The sequence below is a fragment of the Lepidothrix coronata genome, unplaced genomic scaffold (genome assembly GCF_001604755.1).
Source record: "Lepidothrix coronata isolate B3197 unplaced genomic scaffold, Lepidothrix_coronata-1.0 Scaffold118, whole genome shotgun sequence".
NCBI lineage: Eukaryota > Metazoa > Chordata > Aves > Passeriformes > Pipridae > Lepidothrix > Lepidothrix coronata.
The window spans coordinates 250,564-271,994 of record NW_016690298.1 but is presented as its reverse complement, the minus strand read 5'-3'; the positions used below and the strand labels follow the sequence as shown (position 1 = coordinate 271,994).

Here is a 21,431-nt window from a genome sequence, read left to right as displayed (position 1 = left end):
ATTGTCATGTCTTCTTTTTTTGTCAGAGAAAAGGAGCAACTGAATGCACTACTCAAGGTGGCCCAGGTAAGTTTAACAGTTACTCTTTTCACATGAGTTCTCATGAGTATCTGTGACGGGTCCTTCGTTGCCTACACTTTGCCTGGAGCTGATATTGTTATTGCAGCAATACTACTTTAAAAATGGGCTTTGTTCACTCAAAACCTGCAGGTGTTTGGCTATGGCAGAGGTGCATAGAGTTAACAAGGTAGGGCTTTTGTCAAGGCTCATGTACCAGCTTGCAGAGGTTCTGTTTGAAAATTTCTATATTGAACATGCAGCATCCTTTTTTATCTCTACTGCTTGAACTTATTAGATGACCTTGTGATGTGTTACACTGTGACACATTCTGGTTTGCTGGATTGTGCCTGTAACAGCCAAAATAAGAGTGCAACCTACTGCTGCCATGGCTAAAATAAACCCTTTGCTATTAATCTCATTGTTGGTACTTGACATATGAAAGAACAGACCACCTACCCTAAGGTGTGTGAAAATAGCTCTGTATCTCGTTACTTCTTTTCCCAAACCACTTGTTCCCCAGCTTCAGACTTTGTTCAGGAAAGATGACAGAGTATAGAAATGCATTCATCCATAAGTAAGAATCAAGTAGAGAACAAGCAACAAGGTAACTAAAGAGAAGGAGCCAATTGACTGCATTGTCATAGTCCTATCAGGAAGTACATTAAATCCTTTCGGAATTTATTTTTGCTTTTTTCTTATGTGTGTATATTTTGTCTAATGTGTGTATGTTTTCAACAGCCTCTGTGGAGGGCGGTTATGGCTTTATCATATAGCTAAACATCAGTGAAAGTTATCAGCGTCTTCTAATTATTGTGTATCTGCTAGAAATTTCCTGTTACTTCAGTGTGGAGAATAGAATAAGACAGAGTCTCAGCAGCCAGCCATCCAGTGATGCTAAAGAATGCCAAGGAATTCTGGGTGGAGTTTTGGTGGGGTGGGGTTGGAGTGGATACAGTCTTGCTTCATTGCAAATATCCCTTCCAGCCCTAGATTCTGATGGTCTGACCCCTAATTCAGGAAGCAATGAGATTTCCAGATCTTTTAGTGAATTTCTGGGAAATCTTCAGCTCCTAAGCAGTCTATGCATGTATGTATTCATATATAGTTGTTTTGTCCTATACATGGGTATGTGTGCGAGTTAGCTCAGAAAGAGAGAACAGACTTTCAAACTGCTTTTATCCAAATTGCAGTGTACAAAGGGCTGTAACATGAGCAGCAGACAGAGAGGCTCTTCTAAAAATTCACTGATCCCAGTGAGCTTCCCTGTATGATTCAGAAAGGAGGTAGGCTGCTGGGAAAAAGGAGGTACCTGAAGATCCAGTAGTTCTACCTTTAGCTTTTGCACCATGAATGATTGCAGGATGCTTGGAGTCATCTTTTTGCAGATGGTAAGTACAAGGCAAGCACAGGAGACAGGAAGAATGAAAGGTCCAGGCAAGGAACAAATATAAGTTGAAGAAGCTGCTTTAACACTGTTATAAATTCTTTAAGGTGGAAACAGTAAAGACTGAAGAGGTGGACATTCCCCTGCAAGAAGAAGAGAGACGTCAAATGGAGGAGATTTTAAGATTGGAGAAGGAGATTGAGAAGTTGCAGCAACAGAAAGAAGATCACATGTCTGTCATCTGTGAAGACGCTAGGAATGAAATAAATCGGCAGCGAGAAGAAGAGATCCAGAGGCTGGAAAAAGAGGCATCAAGGGTTGCCCAGGAGTTCTTGGAGCTGCTGGATTTTGGCAATCTGGATGAAAGTGTGCAGAACTTAGAGCGTTCACTTTCTAGTGAGGGGACACTCAACATTGACTGCAGCTTGGTGGCACCACTGGCTGAAGAAGAAGTGGATGAGGGTTTTCATGCCGATGACGAAGGACGGCCACCTTCTAGTTTGGTGATCTTGAATCAGCATGGCACAAGAAACAGCGATAACTACTCAAAGGAAGTTGCTGACACAAGCCTTTCACTTCTCCAGAGGGAAGTGGGAGAGGTTGTCCCTGCTCCCAGACAACCTGTGGAAAGAATCACTAGCCCCAAGGAGCAGAGAGTCATATCTGACCCAGCAGAAAGTATTTACAGCGCCGTCTCAGATACACAGAGGAGTAACAGTGGAGAGGCAGGAGAGCCGATTTACACTTCTCCCCCAGATGTGGAGTCTGACTACGACCATGAGGAGTTTGATGGCTATGGAGATGCAGTTAATGCCTCAGCTGAGCCCTTGAACGGTGAGGAGGGTCTGAGGCACTCCCATGGTACCAGCATAGACTCCAACCGTGGCAGCCTGGACTCGGTGAGAATCCCTTCCTTCACCTTTCTGGACATTAGTGTGAATTTGTTGATATTTATAACATCCTTGCCAGAGCATGCTTGCTCTGGGTATTGTTAGTAATATATAACTCTCTCTTACATCAATAATCAGCTGGAAAAAAAGGAAAGAGTCATAGACTGAAGGCCAGAGGGCTTGTGACTGTCTGGTGTCTACTGGTACACAAGCTAGCACACATGTACCTATTTTAGATTGTTTCCATCATCATCACCGTATGTTAATATAATACTCTTTAGGAAGAAGGAAAGCAGGCAGTTGCTATCTTGTAGGTCTGTATTCTACCTTAGAGAGATTTCACAGAAGGGGCCTAAGCTTCCAGTAGGAAGTGACAAGGCTGTGGTTTGATTTGTCTCCATCACAAAAACTTCCCTTGTTCTAGTTCCATTCAGAGTCAAGAGTTTATTCTCAGCTGCTGTGTACAAGTTAAGCTATTCTAAGGCTAGAAGAAGTTACTGTGCTGATCCAGGCTGGGTCCCAGTGCACACAACCAAGACCACTGAACCTTTTCATTCCTACTGCAGGGACAGTGACAGGGTAGTAAAGCTGTGCTATTAGCCTTGCACTTGAACCACCTCATCTTAGACACCACAGTGGCTCTGGACTTCCTGAGTGCCCTCAGGTTAGCTGCTCAGTAATGCAATGATAAATCTCCTTGCAGAACAGGGTGTCAGATAAGCCCACATAAGATTGTGAGGAGTTCAGGTGTGAAGCAATGACAGCCACAAAAATAATTCCAATAAATGATGTCCCCAAGAAGAGATACTTGAACTACAAAATATCTTTTTGAAAATGATTGATTGATTTTTGAGGTTTTTTTAGAATTCAGTTTACTTCCTTCGATATGCTTTTGCAATGACAGATTGTGACCTTTCTTAAAAAGTTGCATGATTTTTCCTGTTTGCATTTCCCTAATGTCAGCTGCCAGCCATCAGAATTTTTTATGATGTGATCTGCTTGAGTAAAGGTACCTTCTCTGTGGGCAGGTACTCACAGATCACTGTCAGGTAATCTTCAAGCCATAAATCATTCTGTCATAGCCTAGGCCAGTTTCTACTCTTCTTCTTAAAATGTAAATCAAAGTGAAGGGGTTTATTGGACTCATCAGTGAGTAAGACTCATGAAAAATCCAGTTGATACTTTGTCATAGCATGAGCCACAGGAAGAGATAACTCCCATCAGTAGCTGCTGGTTGAGAATACCTGATTTTTGAAACTTAATGGCAAGGGAGAGAGAGAAGGAATGAGTGGAATAGGGATGAGGAAAAAGAGGAGCACAAAGGGGTCACAGGGAGAGGAAGAAGGAAAAATGAAAATAAGCAACAGGCATTTGAGGAAGGAAGAGGTCTAAGGAGCTGCCTTCATTAGTATTAAATTACTGAAGCCAATCAAAGGTTGGCTTTAAGGTATTTAAGGTAAAGGAAATGATAGGGTAATTTAGGATTTCATGTGTGAAGTACTTTCTTATGGCTGAGGGCCATTATCTAGTTGGAGAACAGAGATGAGTAAATTCAATACTATTATTTCATTAATTCAGATCTGTGTTTTTAGGGTTCATTTATCCTGGACTGTACTTTTTTTCCTAATCAACCCGAAGGAAGTAATTTCCTTGCTGGGGTTAAATCAAGTGTTCCATCTTGTCTGGCATTTTGGCCTTTCTGCCAGAAAAATCAGAAAACTTCTCCAAAATGAAAAATTCTCTTAAGCCCATTAAATTAGATTTTGCAAGGTGGGCTCTGCCTTGAAACAGGAAGCTTTGTTACTGCAGGTAACTGGAGCTTTCTATCCATGTCCACTGCTCTCTTTTCAAGTATGAAAATTCCATGCTCTTGCTTTAGGCATTAATGGGTAAGCTGTCAAGCCTCTAGTTTTACCGTACTGCTTTTTTGCAAAGGGACTATGTGTAGTTTTGCACCTTCTGTATATGTGACTTCTCTAACCTTGTTAAATTTCCTCCAGTCCTCCTGTGACCAGGAGAACCCAAGTAGCCTGTATTTCTTCTTTTCCTTTTAGTTTCTGGAGAGCGAAGAAGAAGTGGATGTTTACATTGATACAGATGAAGAGTTTTGTAATGGACGAGTCACTATCTTCAATGGCTCAGGACCACCCTATTTTCACAGTTATCTCTACATGAAAGGTAAGTCTATTTATTTTGCCAAAACTATGGATGGATGGAATCCAGGAAACCTGCTTTCCCCTTCTGTTTCTCCAGAATCATCATCCTTATTTGCTCTTAGTTCTCAGTTAAGTCTTCTTTTTTTCTTCTTCTTTTATTTAATACAACAAATAAAATGAAGAGCTAGGAGGTGAGTGTCAGGGATATCTTTGCCACTGAGACCTAATTATGCCCATGTGGTATGGGCTTAAATGACTCATTCTGAGCTACAAAACTGAAGACAGTACAAAAACATTTGAGTAGTGCGTATATTGCTGTATTTTGTGTTTGTTTCACAAGTTTGTTCTGGTTTTTTTCTCTGTCTGAAATTAAACATAACCTTGTTTCTCCAGCTGCCTTGCTTCATGTAGGAACTGAAGTGGCAACTAGTTGTACCCAAGAAGCAGGATCAGAATGGAGACATGGCCCTTGTTGCATGTCTGATGAAATTTTACTCCCTTGCTTTGCAGGAGGTCTCATGAACCCATGGAGGCGGCGCTGGTGCGTTCTGAAGAATGAGGCCTTCATGTGGTTCCGCACCAAGCAAGAGGCACTGAAGTCAGGCTGGCTCTACAAAAAAGGTGGAGGCATGTCAACACTTTCACGCCGCAACTGGAAACGCCGTTGGTTTGTGCTTCGAGAATCCAAGCTGATGTACTTTGAGAATGATAGTGAGGAAAAGCTGAAGGGGACAATTGATATCAGAAGGGCAAAGTGAGTGACAAAATAATCCCATTGATCCCTCATACTCACTCTCTAAATCAATAATGAAGTGTCCAGTGCTGCCAGTTCATCGGCTGGTGTACCTCTTATAGGGCTGGAAGAATCAGAAACAAAGGAGGGAAAAGACAATTACAGCTTCTGCTTTTACTCTGGAGGGAGTCTGCAATTACTTGGTAGTTCTTTTCCCAGTCTTGCATTTCATAATCCAGCAGGAGCTCTTTCCAAGCCATGGATGGAGCCAGACCAGGAGGGGCTAATTAAGTACATACCCCATGCATTCTCTCCTACCCAGACTCCATCTGTTTTCTGGCTTCTCCAGGCATTTCACAGAGGTAGTATGAAGCTCACAGCATGATTTGAATTTGGCAGCATGTGCCGTGCCTTTTGCTGAGTCCTGAATGCTCTTTCTGCTGCCATAGTTAATTCCTCAGCTTATGCTGTAAGAAAGGAGAAAGTAGTCACCTATTGGCATTATGTGGACTGTAAAGTGACAAAAAGCGTGGCACACCCGACTTTGTAAACAGGCCTCTGTATCAACCTCCCTGTTATCTCTTCTTCTATCTAGTCTGCTGGTGTCTTGAAGAAGATCCGTGTAACACCTTAAGATTTGGTTTTTAACTGTGCAGATTTTTTTAAACATCTTAATGTGTATTGGAGGAATTTTCTGTCAGAGTTACAAGCCGTCTGTACTAGTTATTTCCCTTCTATATGGTGAAGGGTATGATGTGAAACAATCAAGCTGAGGGAATTTAGGCCTCTGAAAGGTTTTCAGTTTTGTCTCTTGTGCTTCCTTGTGTTTTCCAGAGAGATTGTGGACATTCATGAAAAGGAGAATGCTTTGGACATTGTGACAGAAGACAGAGTTTATCACATTGTTGCGGAGTCACCAGAAGATGCCAGGTATAAGAGGGAATTTTGTTAGATGTATTCATTCAGTGCAGGTCTGACCCAGCTACTCATGGGAGAGCCTGAGAAACAATCACTTCCCTTTTGCTGGGGAAAAGAGGGGATTTGTTCCGGAGTGTTGTTTCATGCTTCCTGGGAGGTACCGCACTTACTTTGGGGAATTCCCATTGCAGCTACCAAGATGGTGGTTCAGCCCATTAGTCATAGGACTGCCACCTTCTCATGTGTCTGTGAGCATGCTGAATTCAAGGGTTACTTCAGGAGACACACAAACCTTAATATAAACTGGAACATCTAATAGCTGATTTATTTATTAAATGGAATCTTGAATCAAACAAAAAGTCTATTCATGTTGTCTGTAAATGATTGCGAGAGCAGCTGGATTTTATCCAGGAGACAGAGAAAAGGCTGCGGCTTATCAGAGTCTGTAGTGTCATCTGATAAAATCTTCCCAGTGCAAAGCAAACAAATGACTCATGTCCTTCCTTCTTGGCATCTTGGCCAGACAGTGGGAATCGGTTGTTTAGGGGAGGTTGGACAACCTGTTCTGGCTACGCAAAGCCAAGTTAAGAGGTTACTGTCCCTAGCTGCTCGTGTCTTTCCACTTTTACCACTTTTAACCAAGGCTTCTGCTCTCTCAGCCCAGACAGTGTAACTGTTTCTCTGATCTGCTGATTCTGTGAAGTTATTTAGGGTCTGTTATTATTTCATTTGGTGTAGGGAGAGGAAGGGAGAAGGTGTGTAGACACAATTATAACAGAAATGGACTAAAGATCGGCACATGAACAAGAAACACGCGAATTCAGGGGGCAGTAGCTGAAGGTAACTTCTTAACCGAGAACTTCAACAACTGCAATGCCCTAAGGTAACACGGCAGAATTGTTAGGACAAGTGTAAACAAAACGTGGCCTCTGTCTCTGTTCTCAGTCTCTGTTCTGAGGGAGAAGAAAGCACGAACACTTGCACTAGCAAAGGGCAGATTAGCAGATGTTCTAGAGTATCCAGTTTGAGAATCCTCCATGAAGTGTAGATGTTTGCTGATCTCGATGGAAGCCGCAGATAAGAATCTGCTTGTTCTGCAACAGTGATTAGCCTCCAGGTATGTCTGAAGTAAGAAGCCCTTTCACAGACAAAAAATTAACTCCAAATTCAGTTATAAAGAAACGCATGATTAATTGCCAGCCATATGACTTTCAAGTTTATTAGCAGATCAGAGAGAGACTAGTTAAAAAGGCTCCCAGACGTCTCTAGGACTCTAGTCCAGGAAGATTCCCAACTAACTGTGTTTTTACAGCTGCTGTATGCTCTTCTCAGTCTACTGACTTGGGCTCTCTCTAAGGCCACTGCTTATTTACAGTTCCTTGAATAACAAGTAGAAAACTGGATTTTCCTGGAGCAGCTGTCAGTGGGTTGAAGAACGTGCACAGAATTTTCATGGATAAATAAGGAGGAAGGATGACATTAGAATGTAGTATGATCAGCCCAAGAGATACTTTGTGGCAATAGTACTCAGGAAATTGTGAATGAAGAAATTTTCCCAGTGGCAGCTTTCCAGGTTCCTTGATCATATTTTGGAGCTAGTTTCACTGCCCAGATTTTAACTCTGAGTCTGTTCTGATTGCCAGCGGTTGGTTTAATGTCCTGAGCCGAGTACACAGCGCTACAGCACAGCAGCTGAGGGAAATGCAGGATGAACAGGCCAATCCAAAGAATGCTGTGGTGAGTTACTGTGCAACCAGCCTGTGGGAATGCTTGGAGCCCTCTCTGTTTAACTGTTTGTGTGTGTTTTTCCGGCACATGCATTGTTGCAGAATATGAGCAGTATAAGAAAGGTGGACAGTTATTATAAAGAAACAGCAAAACTGATAGCAAAGAGTGTAAGCAGTGGGGAACATGGTGGTTGTGTTGGGTGGCTCAGCTTAATCACCTGTAGCTCTCTTCAGTTTGAGGAGAAGAAGGAGACTGCCTCATGCAGATAAAATGTCTTTGGATGGGACTAGTCTGGGTCACAGTTGTTCCAGACAGAAGACAGCAGTTGGGAAGAACAGTGTATTTATGTATTTTGCCAGTACAGAGATACTAGCAAAGGTTATTTCAGGCCTTCATAATACTTTCTGGAAATTTGTAGCTGTTTTTCCTCCAGTCCTGTGGAGCCCTTGCACTTCTTATGGTGTTTGGGGAGCAAAGATGACTCACTCATGCCTTTCTCATATGTTCATTTCTACTCAAGCTACTGGAATTTAGATGAATGTTTTCAGTTCAAATTCTATTCACAAAGGAGAATGTCTGTAATCTAAAATGCAATCTGTGTCTTTTTCACTTTCTAGGGAACCCTAGATGTTGGGCTTATTGACTCTGTCTGTGCCTCAGACAATCCTGACAGGTAGGTACAGCAATCTGACCAGCTCTTAAATCAGAAACTCTCTAACATATTTTTGTGGGTAGCTTCAGGTTTCTTTTGTGGTTTGTATTTGTTTAAACTCATACACCTTTTTCTCCAAATACATGAAAATTGAGATCTTCAGCTTGTTTCAGCTTCATAGGCATGAAGTTCCTATGTGATTTGTCTTTGAGTAGAAGTTTCTCCTTTAACTCATAGAAGTGAAAACAGCCAGTAAATTATAGTCTTACCTATTAATACCACTGAACAAATATGTCCAGTAAAAGCAGCACTTCCAGTTTTTCAACAGAGTAATTTGAAGTTAATCTTGTAAATTTAGGGGAAAGAAACAGCATTATGAAAGAATAATGGATGAATTTAGAAATCTGTATTATTCTTGAAGTCTTTGCAATGCAAAGACCTTCAGTTCAGTTAGTTTCAGTGAAGAGATTATGGGACATTTCATATCACTTTGTGTTAACATTTAATTATTTCCCACATAACAGGTTCAGCCAGGACAAAGATACTTACTACAGCGCTGAAGTAAAATGTTAGCTATTAAATTGGTTACCTATGTCGTCTCTTTTTTTTAACTCACACAGGTTGCTAGGACTTTGGGGTTATTAGTTTAGAAAATGCATATCAGTACTGATCTAAGATTTCATTGATAAAAACATTTTAGGCAGTTCTCAACTTGTACTCCTTATAATTAATCTGTATACCAGTGAAAACAAGGAATAAATAATAAGCTGAAGAGTCAAAATTTGTTCGTGTATGTGCTGAGGTATACTCTTCTGGAGTATCAGTGTTTGAACCAACATTAAATTCTGAGGAGAAGGCTTATTCTCAACCAGTATTTTTATGCAGCTTATTTTTATCTTCCCTTTGTTTATGCAATTTTCTAACAGTTTCTTGATTTGCGCCTTTTACTTCATCCTTGCATTCCAATTTGCAATTTCTGTTTTCTCATAGAAATCTGGTTTTGCTTTCAAAGTTTTCTGAGTCTATCCTCTTTGAACTAGTCATACTTTTCCTGTAAAGTATTGATTCTCTACAGAATTGTGAATATTCTTTTGGTAGGACACAGTTGCATGAGAAGGACAAAGTCATCTAGAAGCAACATAACAATTTTTCCTCTCTTTTGTCAGAATCAGCTCATCCTTTCTAAAACCAACTTCGAGCCCATTTTAGCTGACCCTACTGAGACCTATGTTTGCTGTTGCATCAGTGGTTTTAATAAGTACAAGGAGAATGGCTGTACTAGCTCAGCCCAGTGGTACTAGCATAGCTCAGTCCAGTCAGAGGGCAGATCAAAGTCCTTTGCTTATGAACTCAGGACATTTTACAGCTGGTTATTATCTAATTAATATTTTCTAGTCTTTGGAAATAGCTTTTGAAAGATATTTAATTTCATTTAGCTGGTCTCTCCATTCATTAGTGTATAACTGCTCAGAAGGTGATTTTAAGTATTTCTGCACTTCTCTGTAATTTGTATTCTGAGAGTCTTTCTGGATTGTTTGTGGGAAGATAAAAACCATGACTTTGAGTATGCTGTGAATTGAGATATTTGCAAGATTATGGCTAACTTTAATGCTTTTGTTTTCTGGCAGACCGAATTCTTTTGTGATCATCACAGCAAATCGAGTGATTCACTGCAACAGCGACACACCTGAGGAGATGCATCACTGGATCTCCTTGCTGCAGAAACCAAAAGGGGAATCTAAGGTTGATGGCCAGGAATTCCTTGTGAGAGGTGAAAGGAAATGCATGCAGTTACATGTGAAACTCCTCTTCTGCTTATAATCTGAAAGGGAGATTCTGCTAACTTGATCTAGGTTTAGCTGCTCCCCAAAACCAGTCATTCTTTGCCCATCTCCACCTTCCTGCCAGCTGCTTGCCACATCCTGTGTGTGCTACCCCTGGCTCTTACATGATTCCCTGTCAGATGGAAAAAAATAACTACTTTATATGTTAGGTTTCTGATGTTAGTTCCATAGCTTATTTAAACATGTCCAATGAATGCCATCAGGAATAGGAAGGAGCATGGCTGCTGTTTAGGAGCAGCTGGCTTAGATGGACTATAACATGACACTGTGGCTTTTGTTGTCAGAAGGCTGAGTTCTTTCTGACACCTGTCATGTAGAGAGGGAGGGAGAGAGATCTTTCTGGGATTGCTGCTGTCCTCAGCTAAACTAACTAACCTGATTATGGTAGATGTAGTGAGGAGAGAAAACTTCTCTGAGATTTAAATTATGTCTTTAGAAAGAGCTTAATTGAAGATGGTGAAGCATGGGTAGTGATGACATATATTACAAAATATTCCCTCATTTATCTCAAGCATTTGTAAATTTCCTTAATACTTTAACCAAGTGCATGAACAAATTGCTTTACATCTTCTGGAAGGAGTCTATGAAGGAATAAAGGTCTAAGAGTGGTCATGGCAAGGAAGGAGGACAGCAGGAAAAGGGTCACCAAAACGTGGCATAAGCCTTCCATCCTAGGCTTAAAAATTTCAAGGAGATTGAATGATATAAAGCAGATAATCAGACAACAGTTTGAGTACCTTAAATTCAAAATAATTGCAGTGCAACAGTTCCTTTTATCTCATATTGTTCATTAGTAAAAGGAAAAAAGGAATGATCCTTTGTAAAGCTGATGTATGCTCTGCGCTTCACAGTAAGATGTCTGTATGACAATAGTGTAGCCACAAAAGCGTATATTCAGAAATGTCTCACTCTGTATTTTCTTTATATGGAACCTCTGAGCTCAGTCCCACATTCTTTGAACTTTTTGTCTCATGGAGAGACAATGGCTTTTGTATCTCTAAGTAGAAAATTGTCTTTTTGACAGCGTTAGCAATGTAGACTGTGATTTTTTCCTGTTACAGTATTGACTTTTTTAAACTTTTTTTTCCCCCATTTATTTTGCGATGAGTCTAAAATGACCGTGAAATTATTTTTCCTGACTGTGGCAGCAACAGATGCATGTAGGTGCAAGAGATGCATGTAATGATCTTTCTACTAGAAGACATATATCACCAAACCTCTTCCATCAAGGTTTGGATAGGCATTTGGCATCTCTTTGGAAGAATAAATTGTAAATTATTTATTCAGGTGTTTGTGGCTTGTGATGGAAACATCCTGAATAGAGGATGCCCTCATGGTGATCACATTGGTGATGGGAGATCATTAATTAAAAAAATACATTGGACCAAAGAATGGAACTGCTTGGTGGAAAATTTTGGGCTAATTTCTTACAGTAACTGTGCAGGATACCAGTAAAGCAGAGCTGGTAGGTCCCAGCATGAGCTTTTTGCAGAGAGGTTGAGGATTGCTGTGGTAGTGAATCCACTGAAATGTTTATGTCTCTGTGCTAGGTTGGCTTCATAAGGAGGTTCAGAGCAGCAATAAGATGTCCTCTCTGAAGATGAAGAAGCGCTGGTTTGTTCTGACAAACACTGCCCTCGATTACTACAAGTCATCTGAGCGCACAGCTGCCAAGCTTGGCACACTTGTGCTCAACAGCCTCTGCTCTGTAGTGCAGCCTGATGAGAGGGTCTTCAAAGACACAGGTGAGAGGAAGAAAGTGGCAATGAGCAGACTCCATGTGTGGAGTTCTGAAGAGGGGATGGTGCAGGACTGTAATGGTGTGTCCTGTTGAGAAGGCAGTCTTAATGTCATCTGAGGCTTTGTGTCTGACTGCAGACATCTCTGCCCATAGAATTTGTGAGAGGTTTGCAAAGGACCAGAGAGCAGAGTGCAAATGACTGTAAGTCCCTCACACCTGACGGAGATACACAGTGCTGATGTTTTTCACTGAGTAATGTCACTGTGGATCTAAGTGTTTCCCAGATAGGGTAACAGGTGTGAGTTCTTACAGTTGACACTGTAATTATTGGTACATCTCCATAAATATCTGTCACTTTGTAGCATGACTTACATTTGTCTCTGGGGTCAGTGCTATCCTCTTAAATAGTAGCAATGCCATACACTGTAAGTCTATTTATAGCATCACTCAACTTGTTAGAAACAAAAGATAACAAAAGCCTAAGTTTGCTTTCTGTGCAACATGGCACAGTTCTGGGAAGGCAGGATCTGGCATGATCCTCCATTCCTTGCTTTATGAGTTTGGGAGGGAACTCAGGTTATGGGGTAAAGGGTGAATCTCCCTGACAAAGAACGTGAACCTTAGGACAAGACTTGAAATACTGGACATCTGAGTAGTGGAGTTGCTTGGGATACTTTTTAGAAGGGTTGGAAGCATATTTAGTAAAGTGAGATGAGAGAAAATTTATTCTTCTCATTCACAAGATATTGTCTACATTTTTAATCTCAACAGATGTCTAGGGCTGCCTTTGCAGAGAGAATTACCATCACCTTGACATGTTCTCTCAGGTTGTCAAACACATATTTTTAAAAGTTATGAGAATTGATTTGGCAATCTGACTGGGTGCTGTGTGTAGAGTGGTCATTTTCTGAGTGATTAACAGCAAAGTGTAGCCCAAACGCTGTCTGTGAAAGTGAGCTGCCTGGTTGGCAGGCAAGTAGTTGTGTTACACTGCAAGATACGTGTATCTTGGAAAGCTGTCATTGTACTAAAATCTGGATTGGGACTTTCCTACTCATAAATATGTTTTGGGAATGGGGATGTTAATGTCTGCCTAGTCAGTTTTAAGCAGACATACCATATGTTGCTATCAAAGCAGCAAGGGTTTTCCTTAGCCACGAGCTACAGACAAGAAGAGAACCATAGCATCATTAAAAGTGCAAATGATCTCTAAGTTAATCATGAAGTCCAACCATTAACCCAACATAGTCAAGTCCACCACTAAGCCATGTCCCTAAGTCCAATATCTGTACAATTTTTAAATGCCTCCAGGGATAGTGGTTCAACCAGTTTCCTGGGCAGCCTGTTCCAGTGCTTGACAACCCCTTCCATGAGGAAATTTTTCCTAATGTTCAATATAAACCTACCCTGGCACAGCTTGGGGCCATTTCCTGGTGTCCTATCACTTGTTACTTGGGAGAAGGGACGGACCCACACCTGGCCACTGCTTTCAGGGATTTGTAGGGAGTGGTAAGGTCCCCCCCAAGCCTTCATTTCTCCAGGCTAAACACCCCCAGCTTCCTCAGCTGCTCCTCATAGGACTTTGTGCTCCAGACTTTTCACCAGCTTTGTTGCCCTCCTTTGACACTAAAGATGATCTGCTCCATAACCTTCCCCGTTGTCACGGTCAGACTGACAGACCTGTAGTTCTCCATATTCTCCCACTGGGCCCTTCTGGTTAGCGGATGTCACATTTTCTAATGTCTACTCAACTACATAATAAGGAAACAAGTTTCACCTTCCAGCTTCTTTGTTTCTCCCCAGGTTATTGGAACATCATTGTGCATGGGCGAAAGCACTCCTACAGACTGTACACGAAGCTGCTGAATGAAGCAATGCGCTGGGCCTCTGCCATTCAGGGTGTCATTGACAGCAAAGTTCTCATAGAAACACCTACACAGCAACTCATTCGTGACATCAGGGTAGGTGCCATCATGCCAATTCCCAAGTGAGTTGGGAGCAACCAGATCACCACTGTGCAACAAAATAATCAAATATTATGTGACTTTTATTTTGAATTAGCATGTTAGCTGATCTGTGTAAGTCTAGGTTATAACTCTGTGCAATTACAAATTGCTTGCAGGATTACACCATCAAGTATTTACGAATTCCTGCTTTATCCTTTCTTCTCCTAAGCATCCTCCAGACACAAATATAAAATAGTCCATTCTTACCAATCATCTGACTTTGATGTACCCTGAAGTTCTCTTCATACCTTAGGCTTGTGTGGTTAAATATCAGAGTAAAGGGTGGAAAGAAAATATCCTTCAAGATAGCAAAATTGCACCACTGTAGGAGGAGTAATTTTGAAAAGAATCTTTCCAAAAACTTTGATAAATTAAACATGGAATCATATTAGAAGACACACTAAAACATATTTCAGAAGAAATGTGTGTGTGATGAGCTCTAAATTAGATGCAACTAGATAGTATGTATTCAGGAAGAAAGAGCTGGGAGTGATTGTAGAGAATCTTGGAAAATTTCAGCTCAGAGTTCATGGACAGATGGAACCGTAAATATTGTCAGGGAAGGAATATAGGACAACATGTGGAGGAATGTGATACCAGTTTGTATGGTAGCAACAGGCCCAGATTTTGAACACCATGTGCAGAATTTTGGTTGTTCTTTCTGTAAACACGTGTAGTACAACCAGACAAATTCAGGAGAACAGGCTCATTATTACATACTGAACATGGTGGACCTGTGATCAGAAAGTCCATTAACCATTTACTGTTGAAAGCATAAAGGATATATGAGGGAGGAATTATGCCACACATGCCTGTTACGTTACCTGCATTAGGTATCAGCCGCAAGCCATGTCTGAAGGCAAGATTCTGTGCTTGGTGACATGTGGTATGATGCAGCATGGCTGTTCTTGTGTTTAAGATTCAGAAATAATGTACAGAGTAATTTTTAGATGCGAGTTATGCTTTGGTCACCTGGTCCCTCTATGGACCTCCAGAAATTTAGACGAAGGTGCTTGAGCTTGAACATAAATGTACGAGGACATCCTGCAAAGGACTGTCCCTGTTTGAGGATAATTACTTTTTCTCTTTTTTCTCTTTTTTTTTTTTTATTTTCAGGAAAACAGCACAAACTTGGAAGTAGTGGAACAGACATATAGGAGGAACCCAATCTTGCGATATACCCAGCACCCCTTACATTCCCCATTGCTTCCACTACCTTATGGAGATGTTAGTGTCAGCTGTAAGTATTTTACCCAAGTGACAGAATCCACTCACATTTTGAGGGCCTGAGCACCACAAAATTAGTCTGTAAGCTCTCTCTGTGCAGGTGAAGTCTATTTAGGGCAGTGTAGCCCACAGGGTTCAGAGGGGGAGCAGTCCCTTTCTCTCTCCCTTTCTTCTCCGGCATGTATGCTGTGTCCACTGCTTCTTATCATGGGAACACTGAATCTTAAAGTAAATGGGGGCAGATAGTTTATCATCCCTCTGGGGGATGTGCATCATGTCGTCCTTTAGCCACAACTGGGTTGCAAGTGGCTCCAGTGGAAGTACTACAAGAAGATGACATCATGCAGCTGTCAGTTGAATAGTATTCCTACAGCAGCTGATGTAAAACCAAACTAAATGAATCCTTTCTTCAAATGCATCAGGAACATGAAAGAGCTAGACTGTGTGATAAGCAAACAGAAAACCAAAGTGATTTGCTGATGATTCCAGACTGTTTGACATACTAAAACTGAAAGCTGGTGCTGAAGAGCTATAGAAGAATCTCTAATGTGGAGTGACTGAGTCACAAAATCTTTTAAGAAATTATTTTCAATGTGGATATGCGAAGCAGTTTGCCACATAGGTAGTGATCTAGCTCTACTTAGGAGAGTGAACACAAATTTACATAGCTTTATGAAAATGCCAACTCCTGTGGTATATGCAGAAACAAAACAGCTTACACAAGGTTTTGAAAGCTTAGAAAAGGAAAAAAAAGGTCTTTGCGCGGCTGTATTGGTGTATCATGCACCTGCATCTTGAATACAGGATGCAGTTTTGCCTTCTCCATCTTTTCAAAGATAAGTAAAAAGCTACACAAAGATGATCAAAGGCATCAAGGGACTTACCTACAATTAAGTGACTAAATAAGGTGGGGTTGTTCAGCCCAGAAAGAAGATTTTAGGGACAGAAGACTGTTATGGAGAAAGTGAAAGAGTATTAGCTGCTTGCTATCTGTCGTGATATAAGGATCCAATTATGTGGCAGATTAAAAGCCCAGAAAAAATAAATTTTGAAATACAGAAAAATTACAGAGCAAGCACTTACTCTGTATAAATTACTGTACAGGGCTGTGTATTGGAATAGCACAATTCATGCATGGGCACTGGGAAAGCAGTGGCTGTACAGGAGATTCAGAAGGACCTAAAGCCCCAGAGATGTGCAAAGCAGAACACAAGCCTGCAGCAGGATGGTATCACATATGTCTGAGCAATTCAGAGCAGACATTCAGGTGCTCAAAAAAATGTAAGCAGTTTTGGTCTAAGAATTTTAAATGTAAACAATAGGTAAAAGCTGCATCTGTGCAATTTCACAATTTGTGAAAGTTCTTTGTTGGCTCAGGGGTCAAAGCTAATACAGGCACAGCACGGAGTTTTGAAAGTATACAAGCCAGGCTTCGGTGGCTGCATTTAGGCACCTCAGTTGCAGACACTGAAGCCTGAACTAGATTTCAGTGCTTGTTTCCCTTAAAAGCATCACTCTGCTTTTCTGCACAGTATATCCAGACGTGAATTTGCAGTGGTGCAAAGTGAGATGCTGACAAACACTACTTAAAACTGCATTTGAACATTTATAGGGGAAGTATTAATGAATTTTGAGGATAAATTTAAGTTCAGGATATGAGTTCAGGTTGCTGTACAGAGTAGTACAATTGCTTGTAGTGTTGCTGGGCCATTAGAAAATGAGGGAGATGTTCACCTCTTGTCACTTGTGATTGTTTCCCAGTGCAACAGGAGAAGGGTTACAGCAGCTTACAGGATGAAGCAGTGAAGATCTTCAACTCCCTTCAGGAAATCGAGACGGTGTCTGACCCCATACCCATTATCCAAGGCATCCTGCAGACCTGCCATGATTTAAAGCCTCTTCGTGATGAAGTGTACTGTCAGCTCATCAAGCAAACTAACCACATGCCACATCCCAACAGTACTGGGAACCTGCACCACTGGCAGCTGATGTGCTGTATGAGCTGCACTTTCCTGCCCAGCAGAGGGATCCTGCGCTACCTCAAATTCCACCTTCGAAGGTAAATGTCCCTTCTGTTTGCAGCCTGTTTCCTTTTACTCTGCTTTACACTGCCCCTTGTAGTTACCTATCCTGCCCTCCTCCTGTGGAAACATCTTCCTGTGGTGTTCCAGCCTCCTACTTTTGCACACAATTCTTGGTACTAGTTGTTCTGTGTGTTCAAACTCCCCCCTTGCCATCCATCTACTGTGTCAAAAGGATGTGGCATGTAAGTTACCCAAAGAGAATACCATGAGACTGTGTTACAGTGGATTTACAGCTGATGACCTACTGCTTACTAAGGTACATATAAACATTATCAACCTCCTGGAAAGGTGAGGGCCAAACCTTCATATTGATTGAAATGTGTACTACCCTGCAGCTGGCACAAGCAAAATGTGTACTATGGAACGGGAGATGTACTGTAAATCCAAACTATAATTTTTCAATATTTGTTTGCTTAAGTAAGCACATAATGCTTACAATTTTTAATTTTAGTCTGCTTCAGCCTCCCATTTTCATGAACTAAGTAATTTCCATTTCTTCCCAATTCATCTTCAGCATCTAATGCAGCTTTCCAAAGCAGTCTGCGTTGGGGCTGAGCTGCAGCCTTGTAGCCTCTCTCTATACTTAATGATGAGAATGATGAGAAAGATCAATAAAATCTGTTTAATTATTGACAAGCTAGAAAAGAGTGAGGTGAATTTTGTGTCAGTACACTAAATAGCTACACCCAGGGCCTGAGTCTCAGAGGTGCTGAAGAATACTCGGTGTAGGCATTTCATAGTTTTACCACTGCAGTTGCAGATATTTTTATACTTAGAAGTGCTGCCCTTGGAGGGAAGAGAACTGTGTACAAGCATCTATGTTCTATCTTCTTAGTTCTCAAATATACTGTAAAAGTGCTCAAACACAGCCAGTAAATGAAAAAACCATTAAAAATAAATGAAAAAAGTTTACATTTGATTTCATAGTTTTTATTCTCAGTTTTGTAAATTGAGATAGTCGATTGTACTGTCTTCAGCTGGTACTAAACTCCTGATAATTTGAACTGCTTATTTCACATGTTGCTGAGCAATGTCACTGAAGTCACTTTCAAATGACTAGTAAAAGCAGGTTGCATGGTTTAGGAAATAAGCTTGTATTTCTTGTGGTTGCACTTGACATCAATATCTCTACCAGACAAGTTTCATGGTAATGTGTGGTTCAATGTGTAATGGAGTTTTTTTACTTCTTTTTACAATTAGGGTAAAAGACCTCTTTCCAGACTCAGAAATAGACAGGTATGCACAATTCATAAGTGACTCCTTGAAGAGAACAAAGACAAGGGAGTTTGTGCCCTCCCAGGAGGAAATACAGGCTCTTCTCACACGTGAAGAAATGACCACAACAGTGTACTGCCATGGCGGCGGCTCCTGTAAAATAACCATCAACTCCCACACCAGCGCTGGGGAGGTAATGCATTAGTAGCATTAACCAGATGAAGAGACACCATTTACCCCTTCATCTCCTAATTTCATTTTTTGTTTGGTTTTTTTTGTTGTTTTTTTTTAAATTATAACTTTTTTGCTGTATCTGTAGGGAAGTTTCAGCTTATTCTACAAGGCCAGTGCCCACGTTGTAGAATATCACCTGACAGTTGTGTTGCAAAATCTAAACACTTCTGGTGTTCTATCCATTGGAAAGGTACTAATTCTGAAGACTTGCTAAACACAGTTTTCTGGACAAGTAGAAATTCCAGTTCGTAATGGAATCCTTCTGAAAGGGATATTCTAGCAGTAACTTAATCACTAGCAGGTCAGACGCAAGATTCCAAGTTGCAGTAGTCATGTCTGTGAAAACATTAGTGCTCAACAGAGGAAAAAGTGGAATTGTTATTAGAGGAACTGAGAATGTCATGCCATCTGAATCCGTTATGTGCCTGTATCTTGTGCAGAGCTCTAATTTCCCCATCTTAAAAAGGATAGATCTTTAAAAAGGGGAAATTGAAAAGGTTCAGAGAAGAAAAGCAAGGATGATCAAATGTAAATACAGGGAGTCATCTTTTAGGGTTAGTATTCATTATTCTGAAAACAAGGTAACTAAGGGAGAAATGTGATGGAAGTGTATGAAATGATGAGTGTCCTGAAGAGGCACTGATTTTTCAGTGTGAAAGTGTGTGTAATACCTGTTGTGTGATCTGTGTCTCTCTGATTTTGCAGGTGGTTGAAAAGTTGATCCGAGGTTTAGCAATGGAGGACAGCCGGAATATGTTTGCGCTCTTTGAACATAATCAGCAGGTTGACCGTGCTGTGGAGAGTCGGGTGATTGTGGCTGATATCTTGGCCAAGTTTGAGAGGTAAAAGAATGTTTCATAAAACCTTTAATTCCTAGTTGGATGTAACACTGGATTTCAGAATCCAGGGTTACCTTCAAATTGTGAGTTGCACTGTGGACATCCCAGTACTGTGGTTCTTTTCCTTACTGGTTTTTTCCCTTCTCATTCTCTTTCATATCTTACAGACTTGCTGGCTCTGAAGAAGAAGAGGAGGGACAGTGGCAACTGTATTTTAAGCTTTATTGCTTCTTGGATATTGAGAATGTTCCCAAAGATGGGGTGGAATTTGCCTTCATGTTTGAGCAGGTAAGCTCACGTCAGTAGAGTTACCTGGTTTCCAGGGTGGCAGAAGCACATGAGTATACAGAAAATTGGCTTACCTTTCATTAGAAGAGGGAATGCTGGTTGGAACAGAAGAATTAGAGTTTTGGATTTTTACCTGGAATCTACCAAGAAGGTACACTGTGAAGTTTTCTAGGTAAGAGGAGTATTAGAATAAAAGCAAGAAAATTAGCAAAGGCTTAAAAAAAATGTAAGACCAATGATAATAAAATGTTTTTAAACTTTACTTTTAAAAGACATAATTTGGACAATGATTCAAGATGAATCATTTAAAGTAGCTGGTCGCAGAACATAAATGTAAAGAAAACTGGAAAGTCTGCAGATCAGCTTATAAAAACAGCACATCTTTGGGGTGTTACCAGAATTAACTATGAAACCTATCTTTTGGGCAATTTCTTTTGATTACAGAGAGGCTCTAGAAGAGTACTACAGACAAAGGAAAAAAGAATGTAGTTGACAATGTTTATCTGACAAGTAGTCTTGTTTTTTAAGTCACTGTATTCCGTAGCAAAATGATGATGCTTAGATCAGAGATCACACTGGTATGAAAGAGCCAGTTAGGGATGTAAAACTAAACTGACTGCACCACCCAGCTGTGTGATTTGACCCATCTGTATGACTTCTAATGAACACTGACCTTACTTCAGAAAATCATAGCTGGTGAAAATTATTAAAGATGTTATTAAAGGCATTCAGAGTCACGAAGACTGAAACTCACTGATAGTCAAATGGGTGGCATATTCATCACACAGATGAAATGAACGTCAAGTATTGTCAAGTATTGTCAATTATAGAATGTCTAGAGAACGGTTGGGAACAAGACATCATGGTGCTCTGTGGAAACTCAGTTGTACTAAACTCCCTGTTGACAAGGCTTTCAGTCTTCACAGCTTCAACTGGCAAGGAGAAGTAACAGTAGGAGAGTAGGTGTTATCCAGGCGTTAAATGGATGTGGCAAACTCCCCCATAAATAGATTTTACAGAAAAACAGACAAAGGGAAGCAAGAAGATTGGGGGAGATGTTGAGTGAAAGAGGAAGAGGTGTGAACTGCTTTTGTGTAATGAAACTGAGGTTGAGAATCTTGAATTTATTACATCTGACTCTGGTGTTGAATATATCTCCACGCAGGAGCTGGTACAGCACAAAACCAAATTGCCTCAATTTCAGTCTCTCTCATCTGTTCCAGAAATAAATGGTCCTCATTGTAGGACTTCCTGTGCAGAGTAGGAGTCCCTCAGAGATCTTTGTCCTGTCCAGGTTTGCAGAAAGGGGTGTTCCCCCCACATTGACCAGTTGCAGACTTTGACTTATTTATTGCAATGTCTGCTGTAACCACCTGAATTGTGTCTTTCCTGCTGGGATCGGCAGATGCCATAGGAATCTGTACGTGGATCC

General features: G+C 40.9%; 1 protein-coding gene across 2 annotated transcripts in view; it reads left to right on the top strand.

The window, feature by feature from the left end:
• LOC108502421 (unconventional myosin-X-like) overlaps positions 1-21,431 on the top strand; it is a 90,899-nt gene that overhangs the window by 65,096 nt on the left and 4,372 nt on the right. For both annotated transcript variants that reach the window (XM_017825350.1, XM_017825351.1), the window contains 15 exons: positions 27-66; positions 1,552-2,343; positions 4,389-4,512; positions 5,001-5,244; positions 6,058-6,153; positions 7,785-7,878; positions 8,487-8,542; positions 10,150-10,292; positions 11,916-12,110; positions 13,910-14,067; positions 15,229-15,352; positions 17,101-17,398; positions 18,624-18,831; positions 19,578-19,714; positions 19,879-19,999. In XM_017825350.1, coding sequence (XP_017680839.1) covers positions 27-66; positions 1,552-2,343; positions 4,389-4,512; positions 5,001-5,244; positions 6,058-6,153; positions 7,785-7,878; positions 8,487-8,542; positions 10,150-10,292; positions 11,916-12,110; positions 13,910-14,067; positions 15,229-15,352; positions 17,101-17,398; positions 18,624-18,831; positions 19,578-19,714; positions 19,879-19,999 — 2,830 coding nt within the window. The remainder of the gene's footprint in view (positions 1-26; positions 67-1,551; positions 2,344-4,388; positions 4,513-5,000; positions 5,245-6,057; positions 6,154-7,784; positions 7,879-8,486; positions 8,543-10,149; positions 10,293-11,915; positions 12,111-13,909; positions 14,068-15,228; positions 15,353-17,100; positions 17,399-18,623; positions 18,832-19,577; positions 19,715-19,878; positions 20,000-21,431) is intronic.